The sequence below is a fragment of the Cebus imitator genome, unplaced genomic scaffold, assembly GCF_001604975.1.
Source record: "Cebus imitator isolate Cc_AM_T3 unplaced genomic scaffold, Cebus_imitator-1.0 Scaffold304, whole genome shotgun sequence".
In the NCBI taxonomy this organism is placed as follows: Eukaryota; Metazoa; Chordata; class Mammalia; order Primates; family Cebidae; genus Cebus; species Cebus imitator.
In genome coordinates this window covers 246488-268668 of record NW_016107619.1, presented here as the reverse complement: position 1 = coordinate 268668, position 22181 = coordinate 246488, and the positions used below count along the sequence as shown (strand labels likewise).

The following is a 22181-nucleotide window of genomic DNA, read 5'->3' as shown; positions in this document are numbered from 1 at the left end:
TAAAATAAAAATAATTACATTGCTTTACTTTTTTTAAAAAAATGTATTTATTATACTTTAAGTTCTGGGATACACATGCAGATCATGCAGGTTTGTTACATAGGTATACATGTGCCATGGTGGTTCCTTCTCAGTATTTCATTTGGCACTGATAAAAATACCAATGTCAGTAGCATCTCACTATAATAGATAAGGAAACAGAACCCAGAGAGGGGGATTACTTGCCAAATTCCAATATTTTGGTAGAATAATAATTAAACTTATATCTTATAATATCTTTCCCTATTCTAAGGATGCTGGAGCCTAGCTTATTTTAGTAGTAATTAATGTCTCAACAATTTCCAATAAATCAAATGTACAATAAGAAAATCAAAGAAAAAACCTCAAAACACATAAAGTACGAAGAGACAAAGTAGAGTTATAAAATTTTGATTGAATAAATTGTTTCTGCTTGCAGATTCCTTTTGTACATAATACTAAGAAATAAGACACCTTATGCAGCCATCAAAAATGATGAGTTCCTGTCCTTTGTAGTGGCATGGATGAACCTGGAAACCATCATTCTCAGCAAACTGACACAACAGCAGAAAATCAAACACCGTATATTCTCACTCATAGGCGGGTGTTGAATAATAAGAACACATGGACACAGGGAGGGGAGCACTACACACTGGGGTCTGTTGGGGGGAAATGGGGGAGGGACAGGGGGTGGGAAGGTGGGGAGAGACAGCATGGGGAGAAATGTCAGATATAGGTGAAGGGGAGGAAGGCAGCAAATCACACTGCCATGTGTGTACCTATGCAACAATCTTGCATGTTCTTCACATGTACCCCAAAACCTAAAATGCAAAAAAAATTAAATTAAAAAAAAGATAATTACTGCTAAAAAAAAATAAGACACCTAATTTACAACATCATTATAAGAAAATATAGGAAAGTGAAACAAAATTGTTATCATAAATTCTAGAAGCATTTACTATATTCAGAAACATTTTATTAACCTTAATTTAACAATATGAAGCACCTAATATGTCAAGCACAATGCTATCTTTGCTTTTGTTCTCTCTTTGATCTTTTGAAGTAGGTAGTCTCTACTTTACAGCTAACAAGCCTGATTTTCAGAGATATCAAGGGATTTCTTCAAGATCACTCAAGTAAACAACACAATCAGAATTAAAACTCACTTCCTTAATCTCAAGTCCAGTGCTTTTACTGTATATTACAGTTCAAGGTAAGGAATACTGAAGAGCATAATGGATGATGTATTTCATGGCAGTTTTACACCATAGTGGCAGATGAACTGTAGGGAAAGAATCGATGACATTTTGATTTGCTTTATTGAAGGATAAGCATCAGGATTACTAATATTCAAAATAGTAGTCATAATAACAATCACTGCCTGAGTGGCTATCGCATACATGATTTACAGCATGTGAGGTGATTTCAAGCTTCTATCTGACATATCCATGGAAACTTTGCAATGAAATTATTATGGTGACCGGGAGACTTGACAAAGTCAGACAACTAAATGTTGGAACTGAGGTTTGTTCCTCAAGGGTGCAAACTCTTTATCTATTTTTAAGTCCTTGTTAACCACAATCAAAATGGCCATTTTCATCCTTTCTATTTTCCCTCTTGACAATAGGTTAAAATTGTACATGCAATTAAACATTTCTTCAGTTTGCTAATTTTGTGCCCAATTGCATGCTCTGGCTGAAAGCAATCTACAATTAGCAAGCACTGATTAGATGCTTCTGCAATTTCCAAAAGGATAACTTTTAGTATGCATAAAAGGAGGCCACCTTTTAGGAAGCTGGCCTTTACTGGTGTAAGTTTTAAAAGTTTTTATGTAGGGAAAATGTCAATTCAAATACAACATCAAACTGCATTTTCTAAATGCATTTTAAATGTTCACCACCATGACAGCCCTCTATGTAAATGTTTATTGTATGAAAGCATAAACTCGGACAGAAAAACATTTTTACAAGACAAAAGGAAGTGTAGAGGACTAGATAAAACTGCAGAGATGACAGTAACCAGAGATGAAAAACATAAATGTGCCATTATTTCCAGGAACCTGAAAGACACATTTCCTGTTTGCTAGTTACAGTATCATCTCTGACCACATTTATGCATTTTAAAGCTAGCCATTCCAGAAGGACCCCTGTGCGTCACTGCATGTCTCAGCACATTAGCAATGGGTTGTAGGACCTTAAATTTTTTAGGTCCTTGATTTGAATCTAACCCAAGTCATTACCATTTAAAGGCCACATTTCCATTGTTCAATGTAGTCACTGATTTTGCCCATTGTATACAATCTCTGAACACTGCTGAATCTACAGGTTAAACAATTCTTAATTCATGCCAACTCGACCATTGCAAGACAGAGATTTGAGGCGAGAGTGAGTACAAAAGGGGGAGGAGAATTTAGGGGAAGGTAGTACGGGCAGAATTTACAGACCTGGCACTAACTTTCAGTAAAGAAATAGTAGAAACACACAAAGAATCCTCTACAACTTTTTTTGTTAAAAAGGAAATAATAATCCCCAATTTAGGATTATTTGCCTTACAACATTTCAACTTTCCGATGGTGCAAAAGCAAATGAGTATTGAGTAGAATCACACTTCAAGTGCTCATACACTCTGTGTTTTACTTTCAGTACAGTATTTAACAAATTACATGGGATATTCAATGCTATTATAAAGCAGACCTCATGTTAGATAATTTTGCCCAACTGTAGGCTGATATAAGTATTCTGAGCACGTTTAAGGTAGGCTCAGCTAAGCTATGATATGTGCTGGCTATTAAATGCATTTTCAACTTATGTTATTTTTAACATATAATAGATTTATTGACTTGTAGCCCCATTGTACATCGAGGAGCATCTTTGTTTTTCTCATTGAACATGTTGCTTAGAGAAAAGAAGCAGACCCAAATTACTGACTTTATATTTATTATTATTACTCAGTATTTCCCTGAAGAAGCTGATTACCCAATGGAAATATTATGAACATAGGGGAAATCGTTTGGTTAAAGTAGTTATCATTTGCATGTAATTAAACAGCTACAAGTATACATATGGATATGCATCATAAAACATGCAGGTATTAATTTGGAGAAGATTCCAAGACATATTACAATGAGAAATTTGCACATTGTTCATTTTCCAGAATCATTACATAATCAGGGAGTGATGAGTTTATGACTACTCATTCGCTTTAGGAACTCTTCCAGATGACAGTTTCTAATGTTCTTTAAAATCAATCTATACATTTTTAACCCAGAGAACTGACAAAATGAACTACTGGCTTCAAAAATTAAGTTTCTTTTCCTCCTTTTCACCCAAAATAAACTGTATTAGAAAGTAGAAAAAGAGAAACAGCAAAATTTATAAGGCTTTTTTCTTTCAAAAATTATATTTCCCCTTTTCTAAATAATTTATACATAAAACACAGGAAAAATTATCTTGTTTTTATAGACTTGTCTGTGAACTATTACATAATTTCTGGCAAATATTACTGCCTTCTTCAGGTTAAGAGCAGATTCTAGCTATCCTATGCATAAAAAAACTTGCAAGTGAGGTCATTAAAGAGTTTTCATGTATAGGAAACATTTATTTAACTCTTTGGTAACTTCGACTTTAATACTCTAGAGAAACAAAAACCTATTAATGATATTCATGTTTCGAACTAATTTATGAACACTGTGAGCAAACTGTAGCCATGGGCACTTTGGGAGCTCCAACTGATCAGAACAGAGGAGGGTGAAGTCCCTGTCTCAGCAAAAACTGAATTATACGTGCGAAGTGACCAATCACTGCAGATTTTGAAAGAAGTGACGTGATTGGTTACTGTTCATGATGTGTGTCTCCTCTTTACGTGGTGAATTGTAGACTGAAGGCCTAGCAGCAATGTTTGTAATTTATGCAATTATGGTGACTATGCTGTGGATTGCAATTGAACTGTGTTGTTGGGAGACTGGTATTATTTAAATAGATTCCAGTAAATGAAATTCTTGCAGTTAGGATTCACATAAAGAGAGGACTTCCTGCAATTATGTGAAATGGAAGACTCACGAAATTTAGAAAAAGTGTGTGTGTGGCTATTTGCAATAGTATCTTAAGATTTAAATTAGACACAAATTTAATAAAATATCAATGTAAAAATCAAATCTTGATGGAAACACCATTCATCTTCCTGTAGAGATTGTGTAATATGAGAAAAGCTGACACCTTAGTAATAACTCAGATATATCTATCCTGTTTGTTCTCTTTTACAAAAGAAAGAAAAAAAGATACACAGTATTTCTGCATGATAAACTATAGTATATTCGCATAAAAGTCTCAAGAAAATAATTTAAATGTGAAATGCTTTTGATTCCCTGAAGAAATCAAATATATTCTTCAGTGTACCTCACAACTGCAGCTTTTTATCAGATTGCTTTAATAATGGCACCTCTGTTCAATTTGTTATATTTCATCAGACATGCATGGCAGTCAGTACAAAGGACAAGATAGACTTTAAAATGAACTGTGCAAATCTTCTGATAATAAAGGAGAGTGACAGATATAATTATAATGTACGGACAGATAAATGAAAGATTCTCAAGGACACTGGTGGCCTACTGTTTAGAGCTTATGGAACAAACACCACCGACAAAATTTCTTTGTGTTTTCTACTCCCTCCATTTGTTTTTCTTTCTTTTCTAAATTTCCAGAGCTCCTACCCTGGTTGATCTCATGGTCACTAAGGAGGATATACATATAAACACATACTTATAATAATAATACAAATGTGACAAAATATGCATAACACATTTTATGGCAATTTGCTGCTTGATAACCCCTATCTTAATTTGGCTTTCAAAAGACAGTAGACATTTGATCACTATTCATAGAGAAGAAACTAAGGATTAGCCAAATGGAATAATTTACTAAAGGTTACCTGAGTAACCTTGTGAAATGTTACTCATCAGAGGGTAAGTCAAAAGAAAACAATTTTTAGCCAAGTATAATACAACTGTATATAACTGCATATGTGTATGCGTCTTAAATTCTGATGCCAAGAGAATTTTCAAACACATTCTTGAAAATGTGTTTTAAACATGCCAGCATTTATAATTATTTTTGAAACATCATGTAAGCTGTATAGAAAGAGATGAACACAGAACGTTTTCATAGCTAAATATCTTAGTTTTACAAGTTATAATTTGCTTATCAGACAATTTTTTACATGCATGCACTAAGAAGCTAAAAGGAGTAGTAGCTACCTGATAAAGAGTTTTGATTTACTTACTAGTATAATTAGGATAGTCATTAATAGTCTATTTATTTTTATATCATCTCATGGCAATTTTATTTTTATATCATCTCATGTCAGTATTCTCCAATCAGTATGTGATAACATGACACAATAATTATTGCAGAATTTGAAATAAAACTTATGACATGACTACTGCTGTATCATATAATTTCATGCTGATTAATAATAATAGTACAAAAATTAACAATGAGTTGAGTATTATTTAAGATTAGTGCCTTTCTTATAAATGAATCACTTCATGGCAGTTTGTGTCTACAAATGCCTATTTAATACTGTGGAATTCTCTCTCCATTTTGAGCCAATACTGGCTTGGGGGCCAACAATGTCTATTTGGTGACATCTTTACCTTCAGCCATTTTTAGCCACAGAAATTAAATTTCTGCATCTACACCTTCTTCGCTGTGATATATAATCCTCAGTCAATTGTCATGGGAAAAGTTTGTGTTTCAGTAGTAATGTAAAAAATCACTTGAACTCACACACACATGCACATACACAGCCTGCTGCTCTTCCCATGGAAATTATCAGTGGTAGATTGCAAAGAAATTTGGCTTATCCTATAAACAACAGAGCTTGCAAAAGCAAAGAAAGTTTTGCTCATTTATCTCTCTGCCCCGCTCTTTACTCCGCCTTGTTGCAGTGCCATCTCCTTACTGCTATATTCCCTAAATTGTCACATATTAAATGTACTTTTCCATTTTTATTATTTTTTAATATCTGAACATGAAATGATCTGATAACTTGATTCTTTAAAAAGCCGTAATTATCTATGCAAATGCAAAAGCCTAAAAATATCACAAATCCACACCATGTATTCAAAATTCATCTATTTGCATCATATAGATGAGAACTTCCAGAAAAATTTGAGTCTAGTTATTCCCTTTGTTCCTATGGTGATATGTGACAAAAAAGGGCGGAGGCAATGGTAAGGACTGTAGCTAATATTCATTATGAGCTTACTTTGGCAAGACATTGTTGGTCATGTACTATCTCATTTAAACCTCACAAAGACCCTGTAAAGCTGGTGTGATTTTTTTCTTTCTGTATATTAGGAATAGGAAACTCAGGCAGAGAGAAATGATGCTGTTCAAGGTCACATATTTAATCAGTGTCTAAGCTAAGATTTCATTCCAGGCAGTTTAACTACAGAGCCCAGACTTTTAACCAAAAGTCAATATTTACAGATATTAAGACTATTTTTGGTAAGTTCTGTGGCTTTAGAGAGTTAGGCATGAGACATACTAAATTGTAGAGTTATTTAACACTTGAGAAAATTTTCTCAGTGAAAATAATAAAACTATGATTCAATGACACGATAATAGTGATCTCTCAGGTAACTGATGCACCTCTCTCAGAAAAAGAATGCTAGTTAGACACATAAACTAATTCACTTTATCAGCAGAATAGTTGGTTAAAGAAATATAATCAACATTGTGTTTCATTTTTGCAGTACTGCACTGGCTGCAGTAGCACCTAGTCACAGAAGCAGCAAGAACCATTTTCACCATGCCTCCCTATATTACTAAAAATATTGGCAAAATCCATTCCAAAGCTTTGCTGAAAATTACATTGACTGCATTTTGGTGTATAGAAATTGTATATTTCATTATAAAACTTCCAGAGAATTAAATAAGTCAAGTAATAGTTCTTAGTACTAGATAATCAAAGAACCATGTGAGAAGTCAGCATTTTGTTCTCATATACCATCCAGGAAGTAATGCTATGAAAAGTCATCAATAATGAAGGAAAATTAGAACACCTTAAAACTTCTAATTCCCTTTAATATTAAGTGTTACGGATTGAATGTGTATGTCCTTATAAGATTCATATTTTGAAATCCTAACCTGCAATGTGATTATATTAACAGGCTGGGCCTTTTTGAAGTGATTAGGTCATGAGGTGGAACCCACATGAATGGGATTAGCATCCTTATAAAAGAAATCCCAGAGAGCTCTCACATCCTCTTTCTGCCACATGAGGAAACAAGGCATAGGCAATCTGCAACTCAGAAGAGGGCTCTCACCAGAACCCAACCAGGCTGGTACCCTGATCCCAGACTTTCAGCCTCCGGAACAGTGAAGAATAAATTGTTTATAAACCATTTTTTTATAGCAGCCTGAACAGACTAAGGCCACCAACTCAGTGAACTGGGAAAGCAGACAACCCGGTCATATGAAAAGAAAAAGGTTTCCAATCAATTGAAGCTAATTTAAAATGCCTTTAAAGTTTTTTGGTTAGATTTTTTTCCTGTAAGATGATAAATGCTGTTCACATGTATAAAAACCATCGCTCAGGCATTACCACCACAGTGACATGGTGCTGCAGGGAAGATGACTATTTTTAAATAATAAAATGCTCATAACAGAAACTTCTTATTCAGCTAAGTAACAAGGTTTATTTTATTTTAATAGGAATCTTTAGAACCAAAACTGAGAAACATTAAAATACATCTGGACCTAGGAGGCTATTTTTACAATGGACTCATAGCAATGATGTGATTCAAACACCCAGACTCACCAATTATATGTGCCTTGGTCTTATAGAACATCTAGTTCCATGGTAGAATACAGTCCCTGGGAGTGGAGTATATAAGTCTGTATTTATATCTCAATGACTAGCACTTATTTAGTGCCTACTAAATTTTTGTTGGTAACTGAATAAGTGAATTCTAGAAGATGGTGATTGAAATTTCAGAAGTACCCGCAGAAATGTGTTGTACTCTGCACATGTAATGCACACAGGCTAGACTCAATCACACTGATACTCTATTCTGACTTCAAAAGTGGTTTGGATTGTTATTTTTCACTGAAACAGGGTCTCACTTTTTCACTCAGGCTGGAGTATACTGGTGTGATCTCAGCTCACAGCAGGCTTGAGCTCCTGGGCTCAAGGGATCTTCCTGCCTTAGCCTCCCAAGGAGCTGGGACTACAGGTGCATGCCACCACTCCTGGATATATATATATATATATATATTATATATGTATGTTTAATTGTTCTGTAAAGACAGTGTATCACTATGTTGCCCAGGATGGTCTTAAACTCCTGAACTCAAGAAATTCTCACACCTCAGCATCTCAAAGTGCTGGGATTTCAGGTGTGAGCCATCACGTCTCACCTGCAATAATTTTTTGCTAAATTCCAAGGTCAATATTACACCAAGTGTTATTAAAGAGATAAACAAAGTAGAAAAACAATCAAATATATTTTCTAGTATCAATATTACCACTGAACACATGATTGTAGATATATAGACTGAATGTTTTTCTCTTTCAGTTCATTTTCACATATATACCTTATTTCCATTTGGCAGATAATTATTTCTAAGTTTAATAGAAAATATATCAGTAAGTAAAATAGATATACATGTCTTAGATGTTAAAAACATTTTTTTCTAATTCCTCTAGAAATCTTTTTAAATCATGGTTTTTTTTGTTTTTGTTTTTGTTTGTTTTTTTACTTTAGGATAGAATAATTACTCCTTCCCACATTGCTATTACTACCTAGGCTTTTTATTCATATAATCTTTATCCAGCGCTTATTGTGTGTGAAACTCTATTCTGTGTGATAACAGAAATGCAGAGACGAATCAAGCGTAGATTCTTTTCTCAAGGTATTTATCGAAGTCATATCTGAGAAAGGAAGTATTTTTTTTAGTTCTACCACCCTTTTACCAAAAAATGTCAACCGGCCTTTACCAGCCTGACTTGAAAGATCAACCAACTCTAGTGATACATAATGTTCATGTATGTCCATGCAATTCTTTGTTCTATTCAATAATTTGAGATATATCTTGTTTGTGTGTCATCTCAAACATCCTGGTAATCATAAAATCATCTATATATTGGCATGTTCCAAGTTGCATGATATTGTTGGTTCTTTTACAAGAAATAAAGTGGGCCAATACCATGCTATCCTTTGAAATTGGCGTGATAGTGGATGTAGTTTAGCAGCAAAAAGGTTGTCATTCTTTTATGTCAACTTGTTTGGGTTTCAGAATTCATCCTCCACTATCTAGCTATGTAGTCTCTATACCTTAATTTCTTCATCTTTAGAAAAATGTTGAAAATAATGGTACCTGTGCATCATTCTTGTTTTAGTATTTATGAGGACTAACGCACTCTGTATTGACTGTCATTTGGTGTGACCTTGAAGATCGTTATTTTTAGTAACTTTCTCATCAAGATTTATGTCACATTTTAAAATTTCTAACTCTTTAGTTTACATTATTTCATTTACATCATCTGAAAACCAAATCCATGACTTACAGCTATAGGGTCATGCGTTAACAAGGTCATGGAGCACTGTTCATGAAGACAATGTGAATGGTACTTTCTGGAGTTGGGTTTCCTGATTCTTTGAAAACAACACTGGTGGAGGGGGCATTGGTGTCCTTACTTGTGAAGTAAGTCATATGATTTGTAAATGTCAAATAGGTAACGATAGTAATTGTACCAGGTCACAGAGTCAAAGACTGGCAGAGCTAAATCCTCCAGTACGTTGTTTTGTGCTGGATCTATTCTTGCTCAAAGCTGCTTTGGGGACATCCCATTATGTTATAGTGATCTTGTCATCATGTAAATATTAAAACTCACCATTACTAGTTTATCTGGTCTGCATACCTGGTTCTGGAGGATATTAATTTTGATTTTTACCTCCATTTGCTTGTGTATGACTACACTTGTAAAAACTATCAGTACATAGATACTTGTACATAACTAGGGGAGTTTTTATTTTATTCTCACATAGTTCTTCAAAAACATCAGTTCTTAAAGTTGCCCTTGCCCTGACTCTTCCTTGGGAGTTCTTCACCTGGTTTGTGAAATGGTCCTATATTTGTAATATGGTAAGGTAGCCAACATCTCCATTAGTGGGAAGCAAAACCACAGGGAACAGGTCCAGCATAAGATTCTGCACTATGGAATCAGATTTTACTCAAAAGTGATGGATCAAAGGAACCTCCTCTGAAAGTCGGTGCACACACTCTCCTGTTATCCTGTGGAGGACTTGCTAGAGAGAGCAATAAGCCAAGAGATGGGCTTGTCAAAGGAGAGCAAGAATTTTTGAATGGGACGATGAGAGATGGAGCTTGGGAGAACTCCCTGTTTACAGTGGAGCTGCTATGACTGTTTACAGGTTGGCAATGGTCTCACAAATCACGAAAGTGTTCTTAAGAGCCTCAGTTCTACACACGGACAGGGCAATGTTTGTACACATACCAGTTTACCATGCTATCCTTTGAAATAGGCTATCCTTTGAAATACATCACTGAAGAGCATACATTTCACGTAACTTATATCACATGCCATACGTGATAGACTTTAATGTCTTCACAGGAGAATATTTCCATGGATTACCCTAAGGCTTCTTAAAAAAAATCCTATGACTAAGCTTCTCATGTGGGATAAGTGACTCATTGAACATACAAATGCCCAACACACAAGAAATGGTGAATAAACTCTTTGCACGTTTATTGTTTTAGCCTGTTTAAAATAATACAGTTATTTGAAATATAATGTCCAATATGACACACAGAATTTCTAGCGTCTCTTGTAAAACTATAGTTTGAGTTGTCTTCTGAGAGTTTCAAATATAGTAATGATCATTGTAAATACCAAAAGGAAGATAATCTATAAAGAGATTGACCATTTGACACTATTGAGGAAAATGTTAAGCAACAAGGATTCCCCTCCCCAAATAATTGAAATATTTTAGGTAATGACTTGGCCATGTATGGCGGCTCACGCCTGTAATCCCAGCACTTTGGGAGGCTGAGGTGGGTGGATCAGCTGAGGTCAGGAGCTCGAGACCAGCCTGACCAACATGGCAAAACCCCATCTCTATTAAAAATATAAAAATTAGCTGGGCATGGTGGCAGGTGCCTGTAATCCCAGCTACTTGGGAAGCTGAGGTAGGATAATCACTTAAACCTAGGAGGTGGAGGTTTCAGCAAACTGAGATCGTGTCACTGCACTATAGCCTGAGTGACAGAGAGGGACTCCGTCTTTTTTTTTAAAAAAAAAAAAAAAAAAAAAGACTTGATATACACAGGTAGTAGAGAGAGATTAATATGAGGGTGACTAGGATAGCAGTTCTGCCATTAGCAAACTATTTAATCTCACCAAGTAGAATGTATTTATAATAATTGAGATGATAATACCCACCTATGAATTACTACCAGAATTAAATAATCTAGTATATGGAACACATCTAGCTCAGATTATAATATACTGGGTACAACAGAAAGTCTTTAATGTTGCCTTTTTCCTTCCTTTACTTATCTATTAACTGATTATATATGCATAATGTGTTTATGCTTAGCAATGCAAAAATCTTTGCCCTCAAATGTCTGTTGACCAAAAATCTTTTCTCTTCTAGGTGTATTTTGGTTACTGGTACAATTTGTACAACTTTCCACAACAGAGTTAGATTTAGATCTTTCGCTTGATGTTTTTCTGTGGTTTGCACTGCTTGAAAAAGAGATCTCACCTCTTCTCTGGTATAGGTACTTTGCTATTTTCTTCCAGTGATATGTTTGCAAAACAGATATGAAGGCAACTTGCCTTAAATAGCTGTAAAATGTATATTAGATATTAAATCTATGAACTAACATTCAGCTTGGCAATACTGTTTTGATTGTCACCTATGTAATAAGTCACTGATGAAACCCGTTAACATTGTTCTTACTATAAACGTTCCCAAAACTCTTATCTACTGAGCAGTGTTCAAAGATTAGTCTGATATAATCTTTGCTGGCTGAATGTTATGTTCTCACACTAGGCTTATCGCTCTATAGTGAACATTTCTTGGATGAGAGCGCTCTTGCATTTTAAATCAAAAATATACATATCCATACATATATTGTCCTCCCACAGTGAGGAAACTAGGTCACCCTCACTCTAATTAATTAAAGTTTTGACAGAAAGAACTTATAAGATGAATGATGGATGTGAAATTTACTTTCTTTTTTCATAAAGCATCCTTTTTTCTGTCTTGTTCTACAGTGAGCAAGGGTTCCATGACTTAAAACATCAAAGTGATGATATATGATTATGTAGCTTATACATGTGTTTCTGTGCTTCTGACCTAAGAGAACTTTAGACAGTTTTATTTGGAAATAGGAGAAATAAAAGTGTTCATTATTCTGAAATACTATGTGGCATATTTAGATACAGATGATGAATAGAAAATGAGTAAAATTATTGTGGGGAAGGGAGTAGAAAGCATTAGAAACTATTTCTGAATATAACACATTAGCATATTTCTCTAACTTTTAGCAAGGCACTTAATCTTTCAAAGCTTCGTATTCTCACATATGAAGTAGGAATCATAATAATTTTCCTGCCAGCCCAAGATCTGAGTTAAGGGTCAAATGAACAATAGATATAAAAGCACCTTGCAAACCATAATTCAATATACTCAAATAAATACTTATTAAGTGTCTGATACAGTGCTAAGTCCTGAGCAATTACAAAAATGTCTAAGATGTCATCAGAGGGACATGCTCAGATAAACCTGTGAAAAAGAATGTGAACACAGAAGAAGCCCTGGAAGAGGGCAGGACAGTGAAGGATGGATCAAGATGACTGGAATGCTAACTAGTGAAGACAGAAGCACCGTAATTGTAGAGAAAGAGAAAGAAAATCTAGCATTGAAATCCAACATCAAAGCATGCTTTTAAAGTATCATCCATGGGCAAAAACTTCACTTGAAACTTTCTAGTAGGAATTTACAAAGTTAACTGGCCCTGTCATGCCCGTTTATGTTTTCCAAATAAGCAAGAAAATATATAAATAATTAAATTGTAAAATAGGGTGAAATTGTGCTTGTAAATGAGAAAATGGTAAAAATAATGAGTTTTCATCAGTTTGTATAATTTTATACCATGACATACCTTGATGGATTTTATATTATTTTGCATGTTAATAACTATAAGCAGTGACCTTGAGAAATAAATGAGGCAAAATTTTTCCTTGGAATTAAGAGACATTCCATCAGGAGTTTAAATTACTTACCCAAATTAAAGTGTTTCAAGCAAAGGGAAAACTGTCAATTTGCATACAGAATTTTTTTTTGTCTTAATAATGATGTCACATATGTGGACTGATGACAATATTGTATCTAAATTTTACTAATCTACAAAAGCAATAATCACATGTTAAATAATTTTAGATTAAAAAGATTAAAATTTCTGGTAATCTAGATATACAATACATGTCATAAATAAACATATGAAATTTGACAGATATTACTTTTAGTTACTGGTAATATTTGTGTTTATACAAATCTGGGTATACAGTAAAAGTATAGCCTCTTAAAATTCAATTTAAACCTCCAGAGATCATGGGTTTTACTGCTCACATAAAGCTTTAATCAACTTATTTTCATTTTAACCCATGTCTTTCTTCTGAATACGCACCGAGGGAAAACGTGGTGAATAATTAGTCAGAAATTATGATGCAGTTGAAGGAAGCGACAATGCTAATTGACTGCCTCCAACTTGCAAAATAATTCATGATATTTTGCAGTCAAGATTGGTCAGTAAGGAAACTAGCACCCCAAAGTAGCTGAATTGCATGTTCTCTAGATCAAGGAAATGTAACTAAGCTATCTCTAGAAATAGGTCAGGTTGACTAGCTGATAGGAAATAATAATGCCCTCATACATCCACACATGTGCACATACACACATGTACACACACACAGAGGTAGAGAAAGAGGTGAATTTTGTTTAATAACATTGCAAGGGACTGACAGAAGATTTATGTTTCACTGAACATTATTAGACTTTATAAAGGAAGCTATATTGAGAAGGGGATAAAAGAAAACTAATATATATGGAGCTTCTAATATTTTTCTGAATTATGATAGGCTTTTAGGTATGTAATCTCATAGTAGAAATAAACAAGAAGAATAGGTTCTTGAAGAGACATTTTCCATATCTCCAAGAATAATTGTGGGCAGAATTCAAACAGCTTTTACTCATCCCTATTCTACGAAGCTACATATTCTGCTAAATCAAAAATAATCTATAGTTTGTAGAGTATAATGGACCATTGTTTACCCATGTATAATAGCGATAATGGATTTAGTAACTATCACACTATTTTTTACATAATGTTTCATGTAAAACATGGAAGTGTGGACCAACACAAGATGTAGGCTTGGGGATAGGGATATGAGACCATTTTCTCAAAAACCATAAACAAAAATGTGAGAAGAAAGAGACTTCGTAGGGGAGATCACAGTATTACTCAGATTCCTAGAAGCAAAACTAGGCATTTAGCACAATTTAACTCTATACGCACACTTAGAAAATATATTTTCTATATTTGTGTTATATAAGTATATCTTTATACACGTTTATTTAATAAAACAATAGCAACGTTCCTTTTTTGTTATAATTTTTTTTCCAGACCTTTTTATTTTATGTTCAGGGGCACACATGCAGGTGTGTTACATAGGTAAACTTGTGGAGGTTGGTTGTACAGATTATTTCACCACCCAGGTATGAAGCCTAATACTCGTCAGTTTTAGTTATTTTTCCCGTTCCTCTCTTTTCTCCAAACCGCCACCTTCCACCCTTCAACAGGCCCAGTGCGTGTTGTTTCCTTCTATGTGTCCATGAATAGCACCATTTCCAAACACCCTCAAACAGCTGAATATTCTCAAAGCAATTAGGATCTGAAAATTATCTATTTTTTCTTTAGTCCCAGCCTTCCTGACCCCTCCTGTCTCTCAAAGGCAAGACTCAACTGTACAAGAAGTTTGAACGTATTCTGAACAAGCCACAACTTAGTGCATGTTGCACTGTGTTTGATTTCTCTCGTTTCTCTGCAATAAACAATCATTTTTTTCTGTGAAGCTTTCTGGGGCCCCTAAGCCACAGTTGATTATCCACACTTTCTTATCCCATAGCACTCTGTTGACACTGCCACTAGGACTATTTTAGAATATTCAAAAGTTGTAGCATTCGGAAATTAGTAGCTCTAGCTTCTGTAAGGGTCAGTGTCAAACGCTGATTAACTGATATATATATATTGTTTTAATATTCATCTCACCAGCTTTGATAGGAAGTTCCATAGTAATTCATATTAATTCCACCACCCTTGTAACATCTTCACACATTTTCTATAAAATAAATAATAGATTCAGTGAACCTATGTAAGAATGCCTTTGTTCGTGTCAGCTACAGGTGCATGGATCAGAGACAGGTGTCTTTCCAGTATGTGCCTGATCCACATGACCGTAACTGTTGTAATATTACAGGATGCTGCATTATTATCATCTGCACACTGCATATGGGGAAATAAATGTTTTCAATAAGGTTTTATTTCAGGACACATGTACGGAAAGCCTTAACTCATAAAGTCAAGTCGCATATACTCTGTGATATGACAGAAGGTTTAAACGTTTTGTTTTTTTCATAAATGAACTAAGGATAATTGAGGTAAAAGATCAAAAACGGCTTTTGAGAGCACTGACTAAGGAGATGAGGCAAACCATATCTTCATTTACACTCTCAAGAGATCTCCAGTTTCTGTAATGAAGGCTAAGAAAGTTTTCTATTATACTGTAACACAACACTTCCTCCAGTTATCTGATAGAAAAAGAATAATAAACCTGAGAGATAATATTTTGACATCATCTAAAGAAGAGAATTTAGGTTTTAGCTTTTGTTAAGGGGTTTTGTTTGCTTTTTGGTGTCCAGAGTTTTTATTTTTTTTTTAATTTCCCTCCATACATAACATGTGGTTACATAATCTAAAAAGGCTGAGTTTGAATCTCGATTCTATTGCTCACAAACTGATCGCCCTTAACAAAACTACCTAATTCATTGTGCCTTAGATATTCATCTATAACATGGCCATAATAATATTAATACCTAACTCAAAGAAGTGAGGCATGATTATTTAATAATTTAATAATGACAATTAAATCAGGTACATTTTGGAAGTGCTTCTAAGGATGGTGTCTGACACATACTAGGTACTCCATATGTAGTTTTTAAATGAAAATATAAATGTAAATTGATATATTTGCTCCATATGATTAAAATAAGACACATTTCTTACATATTATTCTTCCTGACATTTCAAGGTAAAAATATTTTAGAGTGTCTTATAATTAATTTGTAATATAAATAAGTATTAAGATTTAAACTGAAAAAATTCCATCAACTGATGTCAAGTAATGTTACTGCTATAATTGATAATACAGGCAAAAGAGAAGAGAAAGAAGGAAGGGAATGAGATTGACTAAGAGAGCAAAGAGGGAAAGATAAACGCAGAATAAAGAGGGAGTACACAAAAGAGGGAGAGAGAAAGGAAAGGAGAGAAAGAAACAAGATCGTGTTCTTTGCAGGACTATGGAAGGAGCAAGAGGACATGAACCTTAGCAAACTAATGCAAGAACAGAAAACCAAACGCTGCCTGTTCCCACTTGTAAGTGGGAGCTGAATGATGGGAACACATGGGCACATAGAGAAGAACAATACACACTGGGGCCATCAGAGGAGGAAGAGCCTCAGAAAAAATAACTAATGGGTATTACGCTTAATATTTTAGTGATAAAATAATCTATACAACAAACCAACAAGACATAATTTTACCTATGTAACAAATGTGCACTTCTACACCTGAACTTAAAAGTTAAAACAAAGAATACCTAATATTCCTGAAAAAAATACAATCCTGAAAAGTGACATGATGAGTCAAATGCTCAAGTTGCCATAACTTTTATAAGCCTTAGGAATGCTTTATAAGGAAGCAATTTATTTACGTGAAAGCAAATTAGTTATTATAAGTATTAGAATGAAACTTCAAATTACTCCAACTACTTTACCTGCATATTAGATTTTCAGTATTCAACTAGTCTATTTTAAAATGTTCTATATTAATTGTCTATACTTAAAAGGAGGAAAGAAAATTGAGAGTTTGTTAATGTGTTTTTTATAATGTATGAATTAGATGATTTCATAAAACCTGTATGCAAAGTTAGGTTTCTCTGGAAACACAAACTTTTAAAAAGTCCATAAGGGTTAATTTGTGACTTACTAATAAAAATTATTCTAATGAAACCTAATATGTCCTACTGAGTACTGTGCAATTATTCCCCACTAAATTATATATGCAAATTTTCAACACTGTAGATTGAGCTGTTTCTAAGGCACATTACAAATAAAAATAATTGTTTTGTATTTTTAAAAGTATTTGAATATCCCTTGGTTTTGCTTTAAAAGACTACATTTGAAAATTATAAATATCACAAGATAATAAACATGACATTTACAGCTGGGCATGTTGGCTCATGCCTGTAATTTCAGCACTTTGGGAGACTGAGGTGGGTGGATCACTTGAGGTCAGGAGCTTGAGACCAGACCAGCCTGGCCAATGTGGTAAAACCCCATATTTACTAAAAATACAAAAATTAGCTGGATGTGGTGATAGCCTAAAATCCCAGCTACTCAGGACGCTGAGGCAGAAGAATCACTTAAACCTGGGAGACAGAGGTTGCAGTGAGCCAAGACTGCACCACTCCACCCCCACTGTAGCCTGGGTGACAGAGACTCCATCTCAAAAATAAATAATAAAAAACATGCCATTTATATGTGTATAAATTATATTTATAAGCATTTCTTTTTTATTATTATTATACATTAAGTTCTGGGGTACATGTGCAGATTGTGCAGGATTGTTACATGGGTACACACATGCCATGGTTGTTTGCTGCATCCATCCCCCAGTCATCTACATTAGGTATTTCTCCTAATGTTATCCCTCCCCAATCCTCCTCCCACCTACTATCCCTCCCCTAGCTCCTCACCCCTCAACAGGCCCCGGTGTGTGATGTTGCCCTCCCTGTGTGCATGCGTTCTCATTGTTCAACACCCACTTATGAATGAGAACATGCGATGCTTAGTTTTCAGTTCTTGTGTCAGTTTGCTAAGAATGATGGTTTACAGCTTCATCCATATCCCTGCATAGGACATGAACCCATCCTTTTTTTATGGCTGCATAGTATTCCATGGTGTATATGTGCCACATTTTCTTTATCCAGTCTATCATTGATGGGCATTTGGGTTGGTTCCAAGTCTTTGCTATTGTACACAGTGCCACTATGAACATAGGTGTACATGTGTCTTTATAAAAGAATGATTTATAATCCGTTGTGTATATACCCAGTAATTCGATTGTTGGGTCTAATGGTATTTCTATTTCTAGATATCTGAGGAATCATCACAGACTTCTCCACAATGGTTGAACTAATTTACACTCCCACAAACAGTGTAAAACCATTCCTATTTCTCCACATCCTCTCCAGCATCTGTTGTCTCCAGATTTTTTAATGATCAGCATTCTAACTGGCATGAGGTGCTATCTCAATGTGGTTTTGATTTACATTTCTCTAATGACCAGTGATAATGAGCATTTTTTCATATGCTTGTTGGCTACATAAATGTCTTCTTTTGAAAAGTGTCTTTTCAAAACCTTTGCCTACTTTTTGACGGGGTTGTTTTTCTCTTGTAAATTTGTTTAAGTTCTTTGTAGATTCTGGATATTAGCCCTTTGTCAGATGGTTAGTTTGCAAAAATTTCTTCCCATTCTGTTGGTTGTCAGTTCACTCTAATAATAGTTTCTTTTGCTGGGCAGAAGCTCTTAATTAGATCCCATTTGTCTATTTTGGCTGTTGTTGCCACTGTCTTTAGCGTTTTAGTCAAGAAGTCCTTGCCTATGCCTATGTCCTGAATGGTATTGTCTAGGTGTTCTTCTAGGGTTTTTATGGTGTTAGGTCTTATGTTTAAGTCTTTAATCCATCTAGAGTTACTTTATGGATTCAGTGCTATTCCCATCAAGCTACCATTGACCTTCTTCACATAACTGGAAAAGAACACCTTGAACTTCGTATGGAACCAAAAACGAGCCTGCATAGCCAAGTCAATTCTAAGCAAAAAGAACAAAGCTGGAGGCATCATGCTACCTGACTTCAAACTATACTACAAGGCTACTGTAATCAAAACAGCATAATACTGGTACCAAAACAGAGATATAGACCAATGGAACAGAACAGAGGCCTTGAAGGCAACACCACACATCTACAACCATCTGGTCTTTGACAAACCTGAGAAAAACAAGTAATGAGGAAAAGACTCCCTGTTTAATAAATGGTGTTGAGAAAACTGGCTAGCCATGTGCAGAAAGCTGAAACTGGACCCCTTCCTTACCCCTTATACAAAAATTTGTAAGCATTTCTATAATCAAATGTCTAAATGTTGAGAAAAGGAAAATAGCTCAGAATTGTCTGAACCATTTGAGGTATGCAGGCTGAGAGAGACATGAGCATGGGGTGTCAGTCATTACCTCACCCATCCAACACTCCACATCCCAACCTGTGGGGCAATTGTCTAAATTCATTTTGTTCCTGATTAGCTGCTTTACCTCTTATCTTCCTGTGGAATTTCTGATATAAAGAACAATGTATAGCTACTCAATAGCTTAAGCTTTTTTAATGTAAATTCTTAGTAAACAATTCAGAAACTACCTCTTTCCCTTAAAAAAAAAAAATCACCAAATATGGCATGTTCTCCCTTATAAGAAGAAGCTACACATTGGGCATTCATGGGAACAAAAGACACTGTGGACTGTAGGAGGGCAGAGAGAGGGAGGAAGTTGTGGGTTGAAAGACTGCCTATTGGATATGCAACCCAAAAATAAAATTCTAAGCACCCCAGTCATCTGAATAGACCCCTCCTCTCAGCCAGCAGCATTCCACAGGTAACCTGAAAACATGCCTTGTTACCGCAAAGGCAGACCATAAAACTGACAGAAAAGACTCTTTAAGTCTCGTAAGAAACACTTACAATCTATTTTCTCTGAAGCCTACTACCTGGAGGCTTTGTCTGTATGATCAAACCTTGGTCTCTACAACCCCTTATCCAAACCAGATATTCCTTTCTATGCATTCCAGGTCTTTAGATCATAACCAATTGCCAATCAGAAAATCTTTGAATCTACCTATAACCTGGAAGCCCTCCACTTCCAGTTTGTCCTGCTTTTCAGCCTGAACCACTGTATATCTAATACATATCAATTGATGGCTCATGTCTCCCTAAATGCATAAAACCAAGTTGTAGTCCACTCACCTTAGACACACGTTCTCAGGACTTCCTGAGGCTGTGTGATTGGCATGTCCTTAACCTTGGCAAAATGAACCTCTAAATGCATTGAGATTTGTCTTAGACACTTTTTAGTGGGCAAGTGCTTATATGGTTTGTCTGTGACCCACCCAAATCTCATCTTGAATTGTAGCTCCCATAATTTCCATGTATTGTGAGAGGAACCCAGTGTGAGATAATTGAATCATGGGAGCAGTTTCCCCCATACTGTTCTCATAATAGCAAAAAAGTCTCATGAGATCTGATGGTTTTATGAAGGGTTTCCCCTTTTGTTTGCTCTCCTTCTGTCTTGCCTGCCACCATGTAAGATGTGCCATTTGCTTTTTGTCATTATCGTGAGGCTTCCCTAGCCATGTAGAACTGTGAGTCCATTACATTTTTTTCTTTATAAATACCTAGTCTCAGGTATGTCTTTATCAGCAGCATGAAAACAGACTAATACAGGTGCTATGCTTACTACCTGTGTGATGGGATCTGTACCACAAAATTCAGCATCACTTAATATGCCTCTGTTTACAAACCTGCACATATACTTCCAGTATGTAAAATGAAAGTTTAAATTATTAAAAAAAGAAAACTAGCCACCACAAATTGGAGGGTACATTTAGGAAAACTTGAATCAATGTTTCCTGGTTGCAATTGTCAAGTTTTGCCCAAGTTAACTCTCTATTAATGTTGCCTTAGCTTCTTCCTTTTCGGTCAACAGTGTCTAACATCAGAAATACCAATGTCAATTCATTACAGTTTCTACTATATTTGCCAATGAATATTTAGGTTTGGCATATTTATTGATAATTACAGCTAAATCATTAAATTACATGAAAAACTTGTTCCTATACAAACTGCTTTATGATAGGCATTTAATACTTATGAATAAATGTTTCTCCTAAAACAATTACAGAGCAATATTTTAGAATATTATAGAACACAAAACTATAGAAAATGTAACAGCCTAGGCTATTGAGGGCAAATTTGTATCCAAAGGAATCCAAATATTGTAGAAAATTTTACCAATAATATAACATGATTGAAATAGCTCAAGAACCAAGTTTTACTTTGTGTTTTCTAGTATGCAAGAGAAATAGCAGGCTGGCATATGAAATTCTAATTACTGATATTCTTCCAAGATGACCGTTTAGGAACAGCTCAGGATTGCAGCTCCCAGTGAAAGGGCAGAGGGTGAGTGGACGCCGCATTTTTATTGCCCACAGACTAGGCAATTCCCAGGAGGAGGAGCTCCACAGGTCACCAGCGCGGCTGTTTTGGCCAGGGCGGCTGTGCCGGCCGGTGCCGCTGCTTTGCCCCATGCGGCTGCTTTGTCGGCGCCCCGGAGCCGCGGTTCTCCGTACAAAATACACCAGTCTGGGTGCCCTTTAGGCTAGCGATTGGAGCCACGGAAGTCGCCCATTCATCTGTTTAAAAAGGGGACTGAGCAGGGAACCAGGACAATAGATTCCAGGGCGAAAAAATAAAAAGCACCACTAACCTCAGTGCCGCTGTTTAAGCCAGCGCGGTGAGTGGCCGCAGGGGAAAACAAACAGACCCCGGCGCCTCTTCAACAGGCGACTGGAACACCAACTTAAAAAAGGCTCTGAGGCAGGGAGCCAGGCGATCAGGATCAGCTGGCCCCACCCCCACAAAAGAACAGCAACCAGAAACTCTGGATTGAGAGTTTCACAGCAAGCGC

The 22181-nt window shown here is 35.5% G+C and overlaps 1 protein-coding gene across 1 annotated transcript in view; it reads right to left on the bottom strand.

Annotated features, from left to right (window-relative positions):
• CNTNAP2 (contactin associated protein 2) overlaps positions 1-21801 on the bottom strand; it is a 1742807-nt gene extending 1721006 nt beyond the window's left edge. The window contains exon 1 of the mRNA XM_017502914.1: positions 21744-21801. Coding sequence (XP_017358403.1) covers positions 21744-21801 — 58 coding nt within the window. The remainder of the gene's footprint in view (positions 1-21743) is intronic.
• Between the last annotated feature and the right edge of the window lie 380 nt (positions 21802-22181).